The sequence below is a fragment of the Anolis sagrei genome, chromosome 2 (assembly GCF_037176765.1).
Source record: "Anolis sagrei isolate rAnoSag1 chromosome 2, rAnoSag1.mat, whole genome shotgun sequence".
In the NCBI taxonomy this organism is placed as follows: Eukaryota; Metazoa; Chordata; class Lepidosauria; order Squamata; family Dactyloidae; genus Anolis; species Anolis sagrei.
This window is the reverse complement of record NC_090022.1, coordinates 145,285,211-145,305,937: the sequence shown is the minus strand read 5'-3', so window position 1 is coordinate 145,305,937 and position 20,727 is coordinate 145,285,211. Positions and strand designations below refer to the sequence as shown.

Sequence of the window (20,727 nt, the reverse complement as noted above, 5' to 3'; positions counted from 1 at the left end):
AATTTATATTCAATTTACTACCAAAGAGATAAAAGCTCTGCTGCCCCATTGGAGGTTGCGACAAACCCTTTGATTGCATTCCTGTATGCTTGTCGTTATTGCTATAGCCACGCAATAAATAGTTTTTTGCAGTTTAAAAGATTCAACTTTCATGGTGCCCATCCTTGCCCTCCCTATTAGAAAGAGGGCTTCTGCTTTTTTTTTTTTTGGGGGGGGGGGTATTTTGATTTCTTTGCCTCTACACAGGCAAGTTCCCAGGTTACAATCAAAATAGGTTCTGTAGGTTTGTTCTTAAGCTGAATTTGTATGCAAGTTGGAACAGGTACATTCTTAATTCTAACTCCAACTCTCTCTCTCTCGCATAGGGAAGGGATAACGCCCCTGTGATTATTTTACTGTCTGTGCCCCAGTTCAGAAGATTCCTCTTCACACTCAGTCACTGTGATCATTGGATTTTGAAAAAAAAATTGGTTTGTTGTGGAAACAAAGATTGGTGATAAAGCTCCAGTCAGTGGATTCACCTTTTCCCCACGGTAACTCTTTCAGGAGTAAATTTCCTTTCCTAGGGATAGATTGCACCCAAAGGCGCCAATGTTGAAAGCCCTTAATTGTTTTAAGTTGGATAGTGAAAAGTATGTGTGCCAAGTGCGGTCCAGCTACATCAAGCCATGTAGCTGTACAAACTGACAAACATACTTTGACACACAGAGAGAAGATATTGAACATGACAAAGTCTGTGTATATTTAAACCCCAGAAAACGATGTCAGTATCTCAACCACCCAAGGGGACAATTTTGGATTTTTGGAGCGTTTCATGTTCCCAAATAAGGGGATACGCAATCAGAGATGGTTTAGTGTGAAGGGAACTGAAAGAAAGCAAAAACTGTGTGGAGCATTGCTTTGAAGGACTTTGGATGTTCCAAGAATAAGGTGGGATTTGAGGGCCTTATAGGCCTTTGAGTATGGGATTGCTGTAGACTGCAAAATGTAACTGAGATTATGTCCTATCAAACTCAGTAGAACTGGGTTGTTGTAGGTTTTTTGGGCTATATGGCCATGTTCTAGAAGCATTCTCTCCTGATGTTTCGCCTGCATCTATGGCAAGCATCCTCAGAGGTTGTGAGGTGTGAGTAGAACTGACTTTTGAGTAGGAATTGTACTGTTAGGCTTCCTGTTAAAATATGTAAAATATGTCTTTGGGAATCAAGACCATTTTAATAACACCACTTTCTTGCTTTATATTTTATCTACAGGCTGAAATCATATATTAATGGACTCCCAAAAATCCATAAGGACTCCACCCCACTCAGACCCATCGTGAGTGCCATTGGATCCCCCACATACGACCTAGCAAAAATTCCTTGCTGCACAGTTACAAAGCCATATTGGGCTCACTACACACTACATCAAGGACTCAGCCCACTTCATAGAAAAAATCAGCAATCTCAAGCTAAATACAAACGACAAACTGATCAGCTTCGATGTGGTATCTCTATTTACCATGGTCCCGGTAGCAGACACCATGGCACTCATCAACCAGAGGTTCCCAGAAGACATCACGGCTCTGTTTCACCATTGCCTCACCACCAGTTACTTTCAGTGGGACAATGAATTCTACGAACAGAAAGATGGAGTAGCTATGGGGAGCCCTCTCAGCCCAGTCATAGCTAACTTCTACATGGAACACTTTGAAGAACAAGCCCTGGGGACAGCAACGAAAAAGCCCACGATATGGTTCAGATATGTGGATGACACCTTCACCATTTGGAGCCATGGAGATGAAGAACTCAACAGGTTCCTGGACCATCTTAACAGCATCCATCCAAACATCCAGTTCACCATGGAAAAAGAAAATGAAGGAAGACTGCCTTTTCTAGATGTCCTAGTCATCCGCAAACCAGATCAACAATTGGGTCACACCGTCTACAGAAAACCCACACACACAGATAGATATCTACATAAAAACTCCAACCATCACCCAAGTCAAAAAAGAAGCACCATCAAAGCCTTGGCAGACCGTGCAAAAAGAATCTGCGAACCCCACCTCCTCCAAGATGAACTGAACCACCTCAACTGGGCTCTCCAGGCCAATGGATACTCCACCTCAGACATCAGAAGAGCTACAAGACCAAGAACAAACCACGAGAGTAAAGATGAAGATCCACCCCGAGGAAAAGTGTTCCTGCCATACATCAAGGGAACCACTGACCGCATAGGGAAGCTGATGAGGAAACACAACATACAAACAATCTACAAACCCACCAAGAAAATCCAACAAATGCTACGTTCAGCAAAGGACAAGAGGGATCCTCTCACCTCTGCAGGAGTCTACCGTATACCATGCAGCTGTGGACAAGTCTACATAGGGACCACCAAACGCAGCGCCCAGACACGCATCAAGGAACATGAAAGGCACTGCAGACTACTTCAACCAGAGAAGTCAGCCATAGCAGAGCACCTGATGAACCAGCCTGGACACAGCATATTATTTGAGAACACAGAAATGCTGGACCACACCAACAACCACCATGTCAGACTACACAGAGAAGCCATTGAAATCCACAAGCATGTGGACAATTTCAACAGAAAGGAAGAGACCATGAAAATGAACAAAATCTGGCTACCAGTTTTAAAAAACTCAAAAATTTTAACAGCTAAACATCAGAGAGGAAGAAACCAGGCACAGATTAACAACTCCCAGCAACAGATTTTCCCAGACTCAGGCAGGCCTTCAAATGCTAATGAAGGTGATTAGCTAACATTCACACCTAACTGCAGCAGGGAAGAGCTCCTTGCCCCACCCCAACCATTCCACAGATATATAAACCCATTGTACTAATTGCAACCAGACCCTCTGAGGATGCTTGCCATAGATGCAGGCGAAACGTCAGGAGAAATGCCTCTAGAACATGGCCATATAGCCCGAAAAAACCCACAAGAACATATATTAATTTACTCTGGAGTACTGCTTAATCCAAGAGTAGGCTACATATAACTACTTATGAGTACACAGTCTGCCTATGGATTCAGCTACCCAGTGGCTTGAAAATATATACAACTATACATGCATATATACACATATATCCCCAAAACCAAACTTTTTAGATAAGGGATACAAAGGGGTACCATATTACTATGCTATTGTATATAATGGGACTTGAGCATCCACAGCATTTGGTACTGATGATGGAACCAAACCCCAGTGGATACCAGAGGCTGACTGATATACTGCTATAGATTTTAGTGGTGTTTGCTATTACATTCTAAAGAAGTGGTTCCCAACCTTTTTTTTTGACCAGGACCACTTTGACCAGGGACCACTCTCCAACATTAGTACCGAAAGGATTACGGATCAGTTTTTGGTCAACTTTAGACTTGGTTTGATTATTTAGGGTGCCAATTTAGAAAACTGCATTGGATAGACCATATCAGCTCTAGTTTCTGATACAGGATATATGCCATCCAGTAGTCGCCATCTGCTCTCCCACAGAAAACTATACTAAATAAGCCTCGGCATTATGAGAGGGTTTTGCGAGACAACTTGCTCTCGTTGCAGTGGTGTAGAAATGGTGAGGCGACAGACCATATTTTAGTTCTTGGAGACCACTGGTGCTCCATGGACCACAGGTTGGGAACCACTGTTCTAAAACGAAGGTAAGGCCCTTCAAATTTTATTGGATTGTAACTGTTGCCTGCACCGCCAGAGGTAATTAGTGATCCAGTCAACCTTCATCTTGGGGACCATACCTTCTTTTTTGGTCTTCATTTTGTCAGACCAGTTTTGATTTAATCTCAATCGTGTGTCATTAGAAAAGGTCTCTGGGCCCCCTTCTACGCTGCCATATAATCCAGATTCTCAAAAGTAGGTAATCCACATCATCTGCTTTGAACTGGATTATGAGTCTACACTTGCATATAATCCAGTTCAAAGCAGATAATCTGGATTTTATATGGCAGTGTATAAGGGGCCTCAGTAAATAGGACAGAAAGATTAATGTACTGCCATGTTTACCTCTCTCCCACATTCGGATTTGCTTCTGTTTTACACATCTGTTAGGCAGTGAGTTTTATTTAACATAATATATCTGAATTTGACTATAACTTTTCAACGTGACTCTGTTTTGATCTAGTTGTGTTTTGTCCTTCAGAATATCTACACTATATCATTTACATTGAGAATGTGGAATCTCCACTCCACTTTTGTCACCGTGTCTCTCTTGCATTTCTAGCAATGGAATTGTGGCTAAAGACAGTCTAAATCTATCCAGAAAATAGCAGTATTGCAATGTGTATGTGTGAACATACCAGTAGGGGAAAGGACACAATTGAACCTGGAGCCATAAACAAGTAATTTGGGTGTAACCCACACTGATGTCAGCAGCAGTTATTTATACAAGTTTTGGGGAAGTTCCTTTTTTGGACTACTTTTCTAAGCCCGGCTTATGAGTATCTAAATAGCGCATTGCCCCATATAGATGTCACCACCATTTGGTGGCCAAGAATGGAAAGACTGGAAATGCCCTGTTGCATTCTTTGCAGTCACAAATGTTCTCTATCCTGTTGCAGAAGGAAGTAAGGTCTGTGTCTCTTAAACTGCCCTGTGTCTGTGCTAGATTGAATAATCCACACATACTGTATTTGTCAGTGCATGTTTTATGGTGGGCGAAAAAGTGACTCTTAACAATCAGAGCCATGCTTGGTTTCAGAGAAGGCAAGCCATTAGACAGTAAACTAGAGACCCTTTTAGTGTCACTCCTGTACAGCGATGTGCAGAACCTCTGTGATTCAAGCATGTCCTCTTGAATCTAACCTCACTCTCTCTTTCAGGCATCTTTATTATTAATTGAACAATATAAATTATAAAAAGCTAGCCTGAAGAAAATAATTTTGCTCAGGCGAAGGCAGTTTTTTATCTTCTTTACCAGAGTTTTGTTTTGGCTTTGAATGCTTACAACACATCCAAGGAATTCTGGTTCTCCTCATTCCCAAAGAACTATGCCTCTTGCAGAAAATGTGAGGTCCTTTTGCAGTAGAGGAGATAACAATGTGTAACAGCAGGGAACTTGCTGGCTTTTCCTCCTCTTTTTTTGACAGGAGCCAGAAACAGGGAAAGAAGATGGTTTCTTCTGGTGATGGCTCAGTTTCCTGCATCGTGTGCTGCCCAGCTTGATAAGAAAAAGCAGAATACCAGGAAAGACCCATAGAGCCTTTGGCCACCATCACCCCAGTATTAAGCACATGTCCCCTTGAATCTCTGCTGAGCATTTATTCCCCTCAATTCTGCAGATCTTTCAGAGAGAAGAGCAGGCAAAAACACTGCTACTGTTATCCAGTCAGAAAGGTCCTTCAAGTAGCAGCTCTCTACCAATCGTAAGTTAGAGGTCAACGTGGGAATGTCTCTAGGCCGAGACAGGAACATAACCATCATTGTCTCCACTCCAATTAGTGACCCAGTCCTTCTTGGTGATTGTGCCTGTTTTCTCCTCACGAAAAAGCTGGCGTTCCTGGCGAGGAATCTTGACTGCATGGTATTGTGGCACCTTGGCTTCTTCATAGCGGACACGTTTGAAGAAGCCGAGCTGGAAGAGAAGAGGCCATGTTATATCCGTGAAAGTAATCAACAGGTCGCCAAATGGCAGTGCAAGAAGTGGGATGTCCTTTTGCCATCAAGTTAAAGATTACATCCACCACTGGTGACCAAAAGTGAACTGTGTGACTCTTCTTTACATGCCAAACATTTCTGTCTAGCAAGAGAGATTGCTTACAACACAACCCCAGAACCAGCTTTACCACAAGGAAGAATGAGCCACTCATCCTCAGGCAACAGATGCTGAGGAATGGCAACAGCAATGCTCCAGCCATTCCTCTTGAGTTCATCCCTATCCTCCCTCTTCAAGTCAAAGAAGTGTGACACTGTGCTTGTTCTGTACTGCCCCGCCCCCCAAATTATTTGGCTACCTTGAGGTATGTCACAGAGACTATGCCATTGACCCAAGTGCAAGCAGTGGTCACTGGACTGGTGGGGAAGTCATGTTGCCCACTGCCTGGCCCTACACATACCTGGAATATATACCTTATGATCATGCACTCTGACACTGATACAGAAAAAGCTTTGTGGTTGAAAGCAAAGATAGACTTATGGACTATGCAGGAAAAGAAACACTAATTGGCGTACCTGCTCCTGTTACCTGGAACAATCTGAATATCTTTTGATGTATATGGTTCCTAATCCCCTTGTACATTACTGTTCCTTCACACACATTCCCAACATCAATAAAATCTTGAGTCAAAATGTCCTCCTGGGAGAGATGGTCTGTTCTGCTCTCACAGTTGCCCTCCTATTCTTTATTCCCCTTTTGTCCCAGTCTGCTCAGAGGAAAGGTGACAAAGTATGCCTTTTCTTGTCACTTGCTTAGAGTGGACAGATGACAGGGGAACTGTGAAGCAGAAGAACTGAGGAGTAGGCAGTGGGCTCCTGTTGGGCTGTGGGCCTTACCAAGTGCCCACAGATGCCAGCAAAGGAAGTCCTGCCATTAGATTAAATGAGACAGCCGTCGTAGGTGGTGGGATAGGCAGCCAAGTTTTGGCTGCCTATGTATATCTGATGGCTGGCCCTGCATCCTCTAAGTTGGCCAGCTGCCCTCAGGTATAGCTGATGCTGTTCCCTCATATTTGGTGGACTTTGTACTCTAAGCAATATCTTATTTATTTAATTCATAACTTGATAACTTGAGGCAGCATAAGTCAAAATGCAGCTAAATAAGAAATTCTATTAAAAACTAATTAAATTTGTTCAAAGGCATTTAAAACATAATATTGGAGATAAAAGATACAGCGCTCCCATTTAAAAAGTGTTTCTGAAACAGCCAATTAACAGCCAAAAGCCTACATTAAAAAAAAATTGGCTGTAAACAGAAAGAGAGTACAGAGGTGGCCAGCTTTGCTCTCCGCAAAGGAATTCCATCATTTGGGACTGACCAACAGAATGAATTCTCTTGTGGAACAAAGAACAGGACAATCTTGTTCTTCCAAAGGATCAAAATGTCTTGGGTCAGCCCTGGTATCATTAGTCCTGATTCAACTGTCTATATTACCCAGGTAAGACATCTTGGTGATTTAACTCCCAGAATTCCTGAACAATTGTTTTACTGTTGCAGGCAGAAGTGTTATTCCAAGGGTGTTGTACCTCAGTGTGCCTTCGAGTGCATACACTTCAGCAGCTAATGCTTTTCACACTTGATAACATGTTGTTTGACATGCATGTGCTTGACTCCCAAAACATTTTCAGAATTCCATTCAGATTTTAGGTAGTTTCCTTAAGTCCTTGAGTAATGGGATTTATTTTCATAATCATGCATTGTTTCAGTCATTATCGTTGCAACCCACATGCACACCATAATGATAGTAACTTCTGTCTGTTAGGCTCAGGAGAGTTCTCCGGGCACACTTCCATGTGCACTCAGGCATTCTCAAAAGTGCTCAAGTATTACTGTTTGTTGGTACATGCATTAGTCTTTCAGTGAGCTCACAGTCAAGAACACTCCACTGTTTACAATTCCCATTCCCCATCTGTGTTCACACTCCTGCACACGTACAAACAGAGAGTCAGTTAGATGGGTCAGAACAGGCATTACCCTAGGCCTCCATGGCCTGCCTGTCAGCATCAGACGGCTGGATGGCCAGCCGGGCCCGGTAATAGTTTGTGGAATATTTGGATACCCGACTGGTCCTCTTGAAAAAGCCACACTAGGAATGGGGAGAAGTATGAATGGTATTAACAGACCTGCAAGTGACCAGCTCCCAGGAATGGTCTCTAAAACCCTCACCAGCTAGGACCGCTCCCTTAAACATCCACCTATATCCATAGGTAACGCTGAAGGCGTGCATCTCCCATCACATTCCAAAGTGCTGAGAATTAGGCCTTTCATTATTGAAAAATTGTTTCCAAAATGTGAAAACTAGCTGATAAATTGTGTTGATTTTGGAAGGATATGTTCTTCTCGGACTTTGTAGCTATTGTGGACAGGCTGCTGGGTTTGGACTCTTGTTGCAATAAAGTTATCTCCAAGAAATTCAGTACCACTTTCAATACTGATATTAAGATTGCTAGGACACACATTTCAGCATGATGAAGCAAGTGGGGGAGCCAGCCTTTTAAAATCAATGTCAAGGCCAAATGGACCTGACTCCCCCAAAAGTATCCCAGGAAGCACTTTCATTTTCCCCTGGCCAGCATGCTTACCTTCCACAGGATGGAAACCAGTAAACCCAGCACGAGAATCCCAGCTAGAACTGCAATGAGGATGATCCACCAGGGAATCCCTCGTGCCAAGGCCACAACGGGATCCAAGTAGACCGTCACTGGGATCTGAGGGGGGAAAAAGGAATGCAGAAAGGGATAGAGCAAACTGACTTGATTGTCACCAAACCAAAATCAGTTCAGGCTAACAGTATCGCTGCAACATTCTGCTGCTCTTTGTACTGGAAGTAAGTGCAGTTTCCACTTAATCTCATGACATCACTGTTAAGTAAATCTTGCACCTTATTAACAATATCCCTTCTGGCCCAATTTCCCCTTATAAAACATCTAGGACTTTAGGATCGTCCGGGGAGGCCCTGCTCTCAATCCCGCCCTCATCACAAGTATGTTTGGCGGGGACAAGAGACAGAGCCTTCTCTGTGGTGGCCCCTTGGCTATGGAACACCCTCCCTGAGGAGATTCGATCAGCTTCCTCACTCTTAACATTTTGGAGACAAGTTAAGACATGGTTATATGAGCAAGCATTTACAAATGCAGAGTAACTAACATAGGAAACAGAATCACTCGACAATGGAACTTGGACAACGTTATTTAACTAGGAGACGCTGATGATAATGATGCTGGTTTTTATTGTTGTTATTGCTTCTATTATGATTTTATACTGTTTAATGTTCAATTTGTATTTTGTTGTTATGTGTACTGACTTGTTGTAAACCGTCTTGAGTCGCCGATAAGGCTGAGAAAGGCGGTATACAAGTATAGTAAATAAATACATAATAAATAAATTTACCTTATAATGTTCATACTTTTTTTATTTTAATGGATATTGTTGGCCACTGCCAGTCACTTCAGTCCATCTGTTTTGCAATGGTAGGACAAAGTGGTTTGGCAATGTATGTATTTATGATTTCAGCAAGACCTTCCTTGTCTTTAATCCTGGAGCAAGAATGGACAGTGTAGCTGGAAGGAGTAACTTAGGAAATTGTCTACCGCCACAAAACACATGAGGGAAAGATAATGTAGAAGTGACCTAAGAGTCTGGTACCTGTGTTGTGGCATCTTTCAGAATCAGGTTACGAATGGTGGATTTCACTGTGATGCTGGCCCGAACAATTACTTCCACAGATGTTACATCAGAGTACTCCTGCGGACAAAAGGGAATAAAGCTCAAAACAACCCCAATGGGACACTTAAACATCAGTACAACAACCTGTATTTGTCCTGTTGCAATATGCTTTCATAACAGTGAAAACAGAGAGAGATACATGTGAGTCAACAGGAAAAGCAATGGTGAAAACATACGGCACTTTCTTTTTTCTTTTGTTAAAAATACTTATGGAAGCCCAGGCAAATTTTGAATAATATGCTCCTTCTTATGTGATCATATTAGATAAAGAGATATGGAAGAGTCACTGAATTGTCCAGTAAATCTTTTCACTGTTGGTGCAAAAATACAGTACTATTATCTCTGGAATATGTTTACTCCAATATTTCATCAAAATGACATTTCAGAAAATTCTGGTCAAGAACTGCAAGCCACTGTTACTGCTGGCTAAGCCACATCAGCTCCTGTAAAGATGTACTTACTACTTCTTAATTGTAAGGTCTTGTCAACAGTTTTTTTAACTAATTTATATTCTTTTACCTAACTGATATACTGCATGACACCCTGTATAAAACATGACCTACTGCCTGTCTCCTAAGTTGTTATTCCTCTCGCATGCAGCAGGAGGAGTCAAGACTAACCTCCAGGAAGGTGCTGTTCCAGAGACGACCCCAAATAGTGAGGACGGCTGAGCGGTCAAAGCTGTGGAGGGGGCACTGGAAGAGCTGGCAGCGAGCAGTGCCTTGGGCACAATCCTAAAGCAGGACATAAGAAAGATAGCAGATGGTGTTAGAGCCAAGAACCATAGGCTGTGCCTTACTCTGAAATTATGGAATAAAGTGCCTCCCCTGTTCCAACCTTGAACTGCTTCCAAAGAAAATGAAGTATCAGGCAGATACATACAGTAGAGTCTCGCTTATCCAACCTTCGCTCATCCTACATCCTGTATTATCCAACACAGTCTGCCTTCCGCCCAGATCCACAGCTGTTTCAATATTGTGATGTTTGGGGGCTAAATTTGTAAATACACTAATTACTACATAACGTTACCATGTGTTGAACTGCTTTTTCTGTTGATTTGTTGTAAAAGGTGATGCTTAATTTGTAAAATCATAATGTAATTTTATGTTTAATAGGCTTTTCCTTAATCCCTCCTTATATCCAACATTTTTGCTTATCCAACGTTCTGCCCGCCCATTTATGTTGGATAAACGAGACTCTACTGTAGTTTTTTGTCCCAATGGTGCTACCTTGGTAACATTTAAAATTCATGCTGGATTTAAGGTAAACCTTTTCATATGTAGTGCTTACCAACCACCATTTTTTCATACATCTTGCTGATTGAGTGGCTGTATTGATGCTTTAAATTGCAGAATCTGGTTTCTAGAATATGATCTATTTAAAGCACTAGAATCCTAAGAGATCCAGCTTTCATTTTACCCCACCAGAACAAGTTTCAGACCCTCATAGCTTCAAAGAGGCAAAATTTGCAGACATTGTCTAGTCTGGGGCCTCTAAAACTATTTCAATTTGTGACCAATTTCCATCTGGGAAATTTTTACATGACCCCAGGGACATAGGTTTATAAAATAGGTATAAAATCAAATATTTACTGATAATAAATCAGCATTTGCAAGACTTGCTAAACAGTATGAGTCCCTTTTTTGTAGAGTACAGCTGAAGCCTCTTTTGCAGAGTCAATTGTAAACACTGCAGGTTGTTACTAACAAATGTGTGTAAATAGATGGTGTCCAATTTGTGTGTGTGTGTGTGTGGAGCGATTTGAGAAACTGTCCCCACATGGGAAGCCGGAGCTGACAGAGGGAGCTCATCTGCGCTCTCCCCAGATACAAACCTGTGACATATCGGTCTTCAGTCCTGCCAGCACAAGGGTTTAACTCATTGCGCTACTGGGACTACATTTGGGATGAGGACCCACATTTTAAGAAGAAGTAGTCTAGTCTACCTGAAAACTTTCACTAGGAAAACAAGCGTGAAAAGGGATTTTAGTTGTATGGCAACATGCATATTTAACAAAGCTTCTGACAAAGAAGCTCATCTAAAAAGCATTTTATACTTTTATAATGACATGCCTTAGCGGATCTTCCTTTTCTATGCCTGGGTATTTGTGTGTGGAGTTGGGGTGTCATTGAATATCATGCTGTGCACTGGGTTTCCCCTTGCATGGTAATTTCCCTGCTACTGCCCTCGCACAGAGTCCCACTCACCAAAGTAGCATTTTTCCGCCTCTCCCAGTAAGTCAGTGGCCTGCTGGGTGCCTCTGTCTGCTGAGCCTCCCGCTTCTTCCTACTTTGATGAGTATGCTCCTGAAGAAAAGAACAGGGGATTAGGGGCATTGCAGATATTGGCATTTTCTGTTCTCAAAACAAACACCACAGTGCTATAATTTTCTCAAAGAAGCAACACATTTGCTATGTAGGTTTCAAGCATGCACCCAAAACACAGTTCATCAACTTGACAAATGTATTCATCAGTGATTCAGGTGGACATTTGGTTTGCTTAGACATGACAAGCAACAAAAACCATGATTGTTCTTTTGTGTGGATAGCACTATCTGCAGACAAACCAAATTTCTATTTTCACAGCACAAGACAAAGCTTTCAAATAGATGTAATGTGAAACAGCAGGACTGGGCTTTGGTTTGTGGAGCAAACTCACACAAGCTTACACAAAAATGCCTTAACACTTGCAAATAGGCCTACACTTCTAAAAATTGAATTATACACGATTCAGCCGATTGTGTATTTCACAATTTCTGGGATTGTGAATATCATATCAACAACACAAAATTTGCAAACCAGGGTGTTTCCTTTTTGACAGGTCATTGTTTCGAATTTGATTATTAGAGAAGACAAGAATAACTGCAAAAATAAATGATTACTGTTTGAACCACTGAAGGAGCAGGCAAAGAAACTGTTCTTTATGCGTGTTTTCCCTCCACAAGCAGATCAGATAGTCCCAAATTTAGCAGCTCATGGTACCTATATTAAGATTGTGTTTGCCTCTGAAGAAGTGGGATAGGAAGGCCATTAACCACTGCAAATTGTTCTCCTTTGTTGTCTCAGTTTCATGACACTTACCAGAGCCAGACGCAGAGGGTTAGGTTCTGGGCTGCAGGTTGTGCGTTTCTGAGGCTGTGTTGATACCTCCAGCTCTAACTTCAAGGGGTAGAGGAGCCACTTCCCATTTGCAATTTCATGGGGCCACATGAGATTGAGGAAGGCTGAGCCAAGGGTGTTCAGTGACTGACCCCTGTTTGTGACCTGGAGACAAGAGAGAAGGAGGCAAATGTGAATCGGGAAAATGCTTTCCAAAAGGGAAGGAAACATTCCTCACCCAATCCCCTACAACAGGGTCTGAGAACAAATGGGTTTCTAGAAGGACTACTATTCCCATCATCTCTCCTTATTGGCTATATCTAAATCATAGATTTGCTATCCCTGCACAGTGCCATGCCTCAATTACCATTTTCTTTCTATCTCCAGATATACAATCTCCATGCATGATATATGCAGAAGACTATGGTTTGTTGTAATCTGGTGTAAATGTTTCTCAATATTTCTGTATTCTCAGTTACTAGAACAAATGAACTCCCTAATTAATCCATAACCAGGTACTAGAAAGGCAAATTTTCAGCTATTTTCCAGAATGCTTAAAGAAACAAAGAATCTGCTTTGTATCTGCTTGATTAGGATAACTGAAAGCTTAACCTCTTCCCATGAGCCTTTCTCATAGAATAGGGCATCTGAGATAAGTGAGTGTGTATCTTGGTATTTACTGTTGAGTCTTTGCTATCAACCGCATTTCTCTTCTGGTTTGGATGCATCACATCTTCTCACCCAAAAATACAAGATTTCCAATTCCTGGCTCTAAGTATTTTCACTCCTACTATAACTACTAGTCTGCTGTAAAACAGCCCCCACCCAACATGACAGTCCCTGCTGTGTTTGACTGATGCTTTCTGATAATGAGAGTTAGTCTAAGACATGGGGAGGGGGGGTTCTCAGCCTGTGGGACCCCAGATATTTTGGCCTTAAACTCCCATAAATCATAACAGCTGGTAAATGCTAGTTACCAGCTGTTATGATTAACCCAGGCTGAGAACCACTGGGTTAAGGAGTGTGATTTTACATTTAATTGATATTGTTATTGTTATAAGTGTCAATGTAATTTATTTGTATTTTATGTGTTTTATGGAACTTTGATATGCTGTTCTGTAAGCCACCCCAACTCCATTCTGGGAGATGGTGGCAGGATACAAATAAAGTTATTATGATTATTAAAGAGAAGAAATTAATGAATTCAGTTATAAGCAAAGCTCTGATCTTTAGACGACTCACCATCACCTGGTAGCGCACAGGACTGCCCACCTCACTCTCGTTCGTCATGGCACTCTCACCCCGCACCTCCCCACTGTAGAAGAGCTGTTGTGGCTCTACCATTCTAGGGAAAGATAAAGTAAAAAAAACAAAAACAAAACAGGAATGGGTGCATGGAGCTATGCCAGGGATTCATAGCACATGCAGTTGAATTCTCTTTGGATTTCATCATTCAAAAGCGGAAAACATGTTCCATTGCTAGCTCAGAGGCTGCTCAGGCAGCTGTCATGTCTTATACCAAATCCATTCCCACAAACTCTGCAACAAGGTAACCCAGAATTCCCCAAAAGATAAAAAATATGCATGCAGATTTTATTTTTGACAGCCACAAGGTGTGTAGCCATGAAGATCTAAAAGTTGAATTGTCTCAGCAACTAAATACACTGTGTTGGCAAGAAATCTAAAGAAAGCTCTTTCTGCTTTTAAAATCAGGGCCTACATGACAATGGAAGAGAATGTAAAGTCTTCCCATGTGGCTCTTACCCAGTAACAGAGAGGGGAAGCTCCATGACCACACGGGCACGTGCTACTACAGGCGCCAACCCAGGCTGCTCTGAGGTCCTGTACGCAAAAACAAAAAAAATTGAGTTGGTGATGTTAATCAGCTATCTTCTCTTTCCCTATGTAAACAGTTCAATATCTCCTGTAGATGCCTCACAAACCCTGACCTGGATAAACAGTTTTAAAACATGAACAAACCTTCCACACAGACCTATATCCCAGAAAATCCCACAATATCTACTTTGAACAGGGTTATCTGAGTCCAAACTCAGATAATGTGGGATTTCCTGCCTTGATATTCTGAGATATAGGGCTGTGTGGAAGGGCCCTCACATTGCTCAAGAGCTATTACAGGTTTGGCAACCTGACCTGATAGATCTTTGATCTGAACTATCATGACCAAGGTTGACTTCATAAAATTGCATAGCAGGGTCTTGCAATGTCCTTTGATTTTATCTCTCTTAGGAGGAAAGAAAGCACCACTCACGTGCTAAGCTCCAGCCCCACTTCCAGCTCTTCAGTCTCCAAGGTAATGCCAGAGGTGCTGAGAACAAGGTAGAACCGAAACTGAGGGGAGAAGCAGAAGGGGTAGGGAATTCAGAAATAAGAATTATGACAAAACAGAGATGGTTACTCATGTGGAAGTAATCATTGTCTTTGTCACTCTGTACTTCACCTGTGCTCCACGTTTCATGGGATTCCCAAGCTCACATTCAACATAAGAGGCATTCTGGTTAGACACACAGGCTGGGGTCTTCCCCTGTAAAATAGAAGGTGATTGAACATATGTTTGCAAGAGCTGAATATTACTGTGTGCTGTTCCTAAACAAAACCATCACTGCAATCAAAATTCTGTACCATATGGTGTAAGCCGAACAAATCACTGCAGGTTTGACTTAATCTCTCTTGTACTTTTCATTGCATCTCACTTTGCAGAGCCATTCTCCCTTTCTTTCAGCAATGCAACATCTTACCTATAATTACACCCAGCAGAACTACCTATCCACATACTGCCTTGTAGTGTCAAAAATGCTGAACCTAGCATGCCAGGGCAGCTATGAAGAACAGAAGCCTTTGAATCCCAAAAGCAACTATTCTATCACTGAAAGCCTTTCTTTTCTAAAGTCTCTATGATCAATAGCCCCACACAAGAGATATAAAGCATATTCTCAGAACAAAGGTATCTCAGCATATCAGGATACTATCAGAAATGGTCCTCTATAAGATCATTTGTCTTTGCAGGAAAACAAAATGCCAGCACTTTTTGTCAGCATGAAAACAACAAAAACAGTAGCTTTTGCTCAAGCACCTTTGCAACATATTTGTTTCTTAAATTATTAAATTAATGTTTTGAGCTTAAATTATTGTTTATTTGTTATTGGTTTGATCTTTCATTACATTGTGTATGTATTTTATGTGTTGTTTTGGGCACATTATGTAAGCTGCCTCTAAACCCTTCGGGGAGACGGAGACAGGGTACAAAAATAAAGTTATTATAAAGTTATTAAAGGGAGACTCAGAATATGAAAAATTGCCTGGGTATGTGTGTGAAATTGGGGTGATGGTAAAATTATGATTTTAAAAAATGCTTATGTACAAGACCAAAATAAGTGAAACTGTATATCCCTCTGTACATCCCTCTGAGGTGCCTTCAAACACCATTCAACACCCCTGCCCCAAAGATACCTGCCTCATTTTTGGAAAAACAGTTCTGAATGCCATCAGACCTACAGTAGTCAGCTAGTCCCACAGGACAGCTCTTTCCTTTTTTTATTGGCCACCCACCCAACTGGATACATTGCAGCAGATACCAAAGCATACCGAGGCATTGTAGGGGCGCACAGCGGAGTAAGGCAAGGTAGGTGGCAGAAAGACCAACAGCATGGCTTCATGAGCATCATCTCCATCCTGCTGGGGATTATCAGGGTCTGAAGGAAAGTTGGTGATGAAGATCTCAAGGGCTACTACTTTTTGATCAGTCATGGAAAAAATGTCCAAGCCATCATCACCTCTGGAGGAAAGGAACAGAAACGTTCATGAAAGCCCTACTAGAGAAATCACAAAACAGAACAACTTCAAAGGAGGAATTCTTGAGCCAACTAACTCCTTTAAAGAGTGCATGAGGAGAGAATTTATGCCTGGTGGTATATTGGTATATTTTATTTATATCATATCAAAAGCATTGCATAAATTAGAATAAAACTGATAAAAATAGTAGGAGCGCAGGCTGCCAAATATCTTTTGACAAAAAAACGGGCAACAGCAATGGCATTGTCTGTAACCTCCAACAATTCTTCCTCTGTACAATAGGCAGGGAATAGTGGACATGTATACAGATGCGGAGTTGTCTGTTCTGCTCCACAGTCACACAAGGTGTGAAATTCTTTTAGGTAGTGCCATTTGCCAGGTTGTCTTTTGATCTGTCCACTCCACTTCTGAGTCTGTTCAGGGACTTCCAAGTTGCCCATTCTTGGTTTGCCCCTGGAGGAAGACCCTCGGGGGGGGGGGGGGATCCAGTTGGGATTTCCTGGTTTACCCACCCAGAGGGATACCCTTGTTTTTGCTGGGGGATGCCAAGAGGAGTGGTAGTTCTCATAAAGCTTTTCCTTGATTTGAGTCCACTGGGAGGAGCCTGGTAGCCATGTAGTGGGTGGCTTTCACAGTATATTGTGAGGTTTGATCACTTATCATCATAGTCTCCATAGCCATACTCCCAAGAAGAAGGCAAAAATGCTGGCAACTGTGTTGCTCAATTGCAACAAACCAGTTTTGCCCATTTTTATATGCATACAGAAGGGTTTTGTAAAGCAAATTTGTCTTAATTACTATACAGTCAAATATAAATCTAAGGCAGGTTTTTTGATATGATCTGTAGATAAGTCAAGGGTTATTCTACAGAGAGGGGAAAGTACCACCCTCTCCTTGGGGCAAGGTGTCCTTGGCTGCCACCACCATTTTCCAACTTTGGCATTCAGAAAGGCCAGGAATGGTGCTGAGCTGGAGAGATTAGAGGAATTGGAGCATCTTTTAGGTTCTTCCAAGACAGACACTTTCACCTTTCACCACTCTACTCGGAGAAGGGAATGGTTTTTTATTTTTATTTTTTAAAAATAAGTCTTAAGGTACAGTACTTACATTGACCTGTGGATAAGTTGACTCAGTTTTTGGGGGGTTGATTTTTTAATTACCATTTCTAGAACGAATATATAGGATACTATTCAAGTGAAATCCACCTCAAAATGTTGTGTATTACTACAGAGCTAACTCATAACAATACATGTTTTTTAAGAAAAAACCCTGCATATTTAAAACTACACTGAGGATTTGTAGCTATACTCAGATGTGACAAATTTATTTATTTATCACATTTGTACCCCACCCTTCTCATCCCGAAGGGGACTCAAGGTGGCCTTACCACAGGCAGCAATTTGATGTCAAACACATATAAGTCCATAAAATAAACAATTACAATTAAAACCTAATGGTTAATACATCAATTAATAAAACATCAATTAAAATCACACCATCCAAATCTTAATCCAGAGCCATTCCATTTGTCAATCACATCAATTCGTGGTCACTTATTGCACTGCTCCAATTACTGGTCAAAGGCTTGGTCCCAAAACCACAACTTAAGTTTTTTTCCTGAAGGTCAGGAAATGGGGTTGATCTGATTTCGTTGAAGAGGGGGTTCTATAGACAAGGAACCACCACTGAGAAGGCCCTGTCTCTCATTCCCACCAACCGCACCTGCAAAGGAGGTGGGACCGAGACCAGGGCCTCCCAGGATGATCTTAAACTTGGATGATGGTACAGTTTCAATAAATTAAAAGGTCATGTCCTTTGACCCTGAAAGCCTTGGTTCCACGGTTCCACTGTTGATAAGACAAATGGATTTGGAGGAAGGAATGAACGTCTGTCCTGTTAAAACTGACCTTGGCAACATCCCCTTTCCATGCAAACCGGAATGCTAGAATGTAGAATCACATGTGTTTTTGCTCATTGATGCCTACTGTGCAGCGCCTACACTGTTAGTGCTAAATGAAGGATACCAGAGCCAACAGAGAAGCAGGATCACACTCATACCTGGGCAGGGGGTGGAAGAGAGCATCATCAATACGAGAACTGAACCTATGGCTCAGCTGCAGGTTGCTTTGACAGATCTTGTCCTCTCCACATCCCTGTTTGAGGAAATTCACCTGTAGGAGGAACAGAAGGCCAAAAGATAAGGGGGGCACAAAAATGAAAAAGGGGGTGCAACTTCCAAGGCACTCTTGAAAGGTTTGTGGTAGAAGTTAAATGCTGCTCAAGCTCCAGCTCATGTCCAGAGCACTGAAGGTGTAGGTGGAATGAGCTCCGGTTTTTCTTCTCCTATTCTCTTGTCATTAGCCATAGAATGAGGGGAGGAAAAGAAAGAACTATTGCAAATCAGTCAAGACTCTGATATGTTTGCCTACCTCAGTTCTCTGACTATTGGGTGGCAGAGCATTTAGCACAGGTGACAGTGCGCCCAGGGTAGCAACTGGAGTCTGGCGTCTGCTGCGTGTATGCTTGATGTTGTAGCTCACCAGCACAATGATAGGACGCAACTTGTCACGGACATGATCCTGCAATAAAGATCATCAGATTAAGAACAGGGAACCCTTTTTCTCCATGCAATAAGTTCTAAATAGATTTCATCTAATGCCAGTCATGTCCCTGCCTCTCAGCCTTCCAAATGGCCCATATCTCATGAAGAACATGGTGCATAACAGGAATGGTAAAGATGCTTAATAGTAAGGATAAATTAGGGAACATTGAAATGCAATTTGTTTGAAATATTATTGTTATTTGTTAATTTTAAAACATTAAATATGCCAAGGGCTTGCTGCACTGGCTGAACAGAGAAATGAAAGAATGAAAAGAATTATGAGCAAGCAGCTATGTTTTTAAAAGGCACATCTATAAGTTCAAATATTTTAAAAAAAACAATCTAGAGACATGTTTCAAATGAAAGTCAAACATTAAGGACAACAGTTTGTCTTCTAATGTCCCTTTCAAACTATTTGTATTTTAATATGATGTTTTATGATTGTTATGTTTTTATTTTATTGATTTTAATGCTGTTTTTATTTGCAGTGTGGGCTTCTCCCCTTGTAAGCTGCCCCAAGTTCCTTTGGAGAGATGGTGGCAGGGTATAAGAATAAAGTTATTATTATTATATTATTTGTTAAGCATGATGACCGACATGTGCCAACTACATAAGGACTTTGGGCATGGTGCCATATATAATTTTTGTTTAAATTTATTCTTTTTCTGCACTGCATGCTAGTCCAAAAATGAGGAATATGTCAGAATAACATTTCTAGTTCAGCTACTTCTAGTTCCGCTATGGAGTTTGAAGTAAGGATTATGTGTCTCCAGGCAGCAAAATAATTCTCATATTCTCTTCCTCATGTATAGTTTTTCTGACATTGCTGAGCTTGGAAAACTATCCTGGGTGGGTGATACTAAAATGCTGACCGTTCCCTTAGTGCCCCTCATATTTTAGCATGCAGACTCACCTTCAGCTGCATTGTGGCCTTGACACAAGAACGGACATGTTGTTGGGGCAGTTGTACTGTCCCTGAGTACTGATGCTCAGGGTCGCTGGTCCTCCGGTTGCGGAAGATGACTCTGGGAGTTCGCTGTAATTCCTGGTGGTCGGCATCAGCATCAAAAGTGTATTCAAGAGCTGAAGGAAGGAGTGGAAGCTCTGAGTTTGGGTTAGGGGAGATGCTGAGAGAGAAGAAGTAGGAAGCGCCTTTTATTGGTGTCCAGGCTGAGGCCTGCAACTTCATGGTGCTTCTTTGCCTGCCACCAAGAGGTACATACAAAGGGCTAACCTAATCCCGAGGCAAAGGATTGGATGTCACCTCCCACATGCAGAACCAAATTCAACTGGTATTGGAAAAATGTTCAACGCCACTCCTGAGGTAGCAAACTGGTTTCAATGCTAGAAGATGGACCCTATACGACACAGCAGCATTATCTTCCAACAAAAGTCTAGCTGACTTGAGGGCGGTTTCATGCCTGCACGACCTTTGCCTTGCAGCATCCACCACTGGAATAGATTGATCCTGCAGACAGTCTTGAAATGCTGGATATGGTGAAAATGCCACCACAGGACATTTGAATAGTGTGACACTTCCCTTGGCATTATGATATCAAGTATACACTAAAAGGGATGAAGAATGGACACCACAAGGCTCTCTATGTAGCCATTAATGTTGGTAGGATCCAGCCAATACTCACTGATGGGTGGGCTGTAACTTGGAGGGTTGGCTGTGTAGCTGAAGCAGGCTCTCACATCCACACTATGGAAGGAAACAGAGGAGGAGACTCACTCAGCAACTGAAAGGAATTAGCACAGAGATGCCTGTCTTATTTCGTGAGGGGGTGGGACTTGGGAGTCTCAACCTTTTGAGTCATTCTGATAAAAT

The 20,727-nt window shown here is 41.8% G+C and overlaps 1 protein-coding gene across 5 annotated transcripts in view; it reads right to left on the bottom strand.

Moving 5' to 3' along the window:
- Nucleotides 1–4,635: 4,635 nt before the first annotated feature.
- The window catches only part of ITGA7 (integrin subunit alpha 7), a 55,213-nt gene continuing 39,121 nt past the window's right edge, over nucleotides 4,636–20,727 (bottom strand). For 4 of the 5 annotated variants that reach the window (XM_060763939.2, XM_060763933.2, XM_060763934.2 and 1 more), the window contains 15 exons: nucleotides 20,540–20,601; nucleotides 19,810–19,979; nucleotides 18,724–18,873; nucleotides 18,353–18,465; nucleotides 16,088–16,277; nucleotides 14,943–15,026; nucleotides 14,754–14,833; nucleotides 14,249–14,326; nucleotides 13,727–13,829; nucleotides 12,467–12,649; nucleotides 11,594–11,692; nucleotides 10,007–10,120; nucleotides 9,306–9,404; nucleotides 8,243–8,368; nucleotides 4,636–5,579 (listed from right to left, as the gene is read on the bottom strand). In XM_060763939.2, coding sequence (XP_060619922.2) covers nucleotides 5,400–5,579; nucleotides 8,243–8,368; nucleotides 9,306–9,404; nucleotides 10,007–10,120; nucleotides 11,594–11,692; nucleotides 12,467–12,649; nucleotides 13,727–13,829; nucleotides 14,249–14,326; nucleotides 14,754–14,833; nucleotides 14,943–15,026; nucleotides 16,088–16,277; nucleotides 18,353–18,465; nucleotides 18,724–18,873; nucleotides 19,810–19,979; nucleotides 20,540–20,601 — 1,831 coding nt within the window. In that variant the 3' untranslated portion in view covers nucleotides 4,636–5,399. Of the gene's footprint in view, nucleotides 5,580–7,634; nucleotides 7,747–8,242; nucleotides 8,369–9,305; nucleotides 9,405–10,006; nucleotides 10,121–11,593; nucleotides 11,693–12,466; nucleotides 12,650–13,726; nucleotides 13,830–14,248; nucleotides 14,327–14,753; nucleotides 14,834–14,942; nucleotides 15,027–16,087; nucleotides 16,278–18,352; nucleotides 18,466–18,723; nucleotides 18,874–19,809; nucleotides 19,980–20,539; nucleotides 20,602–20,727 lie in introns of all 5 variants that reach the window. The other variant, XM_060763937.2, reaches the window with a different exon arrangement.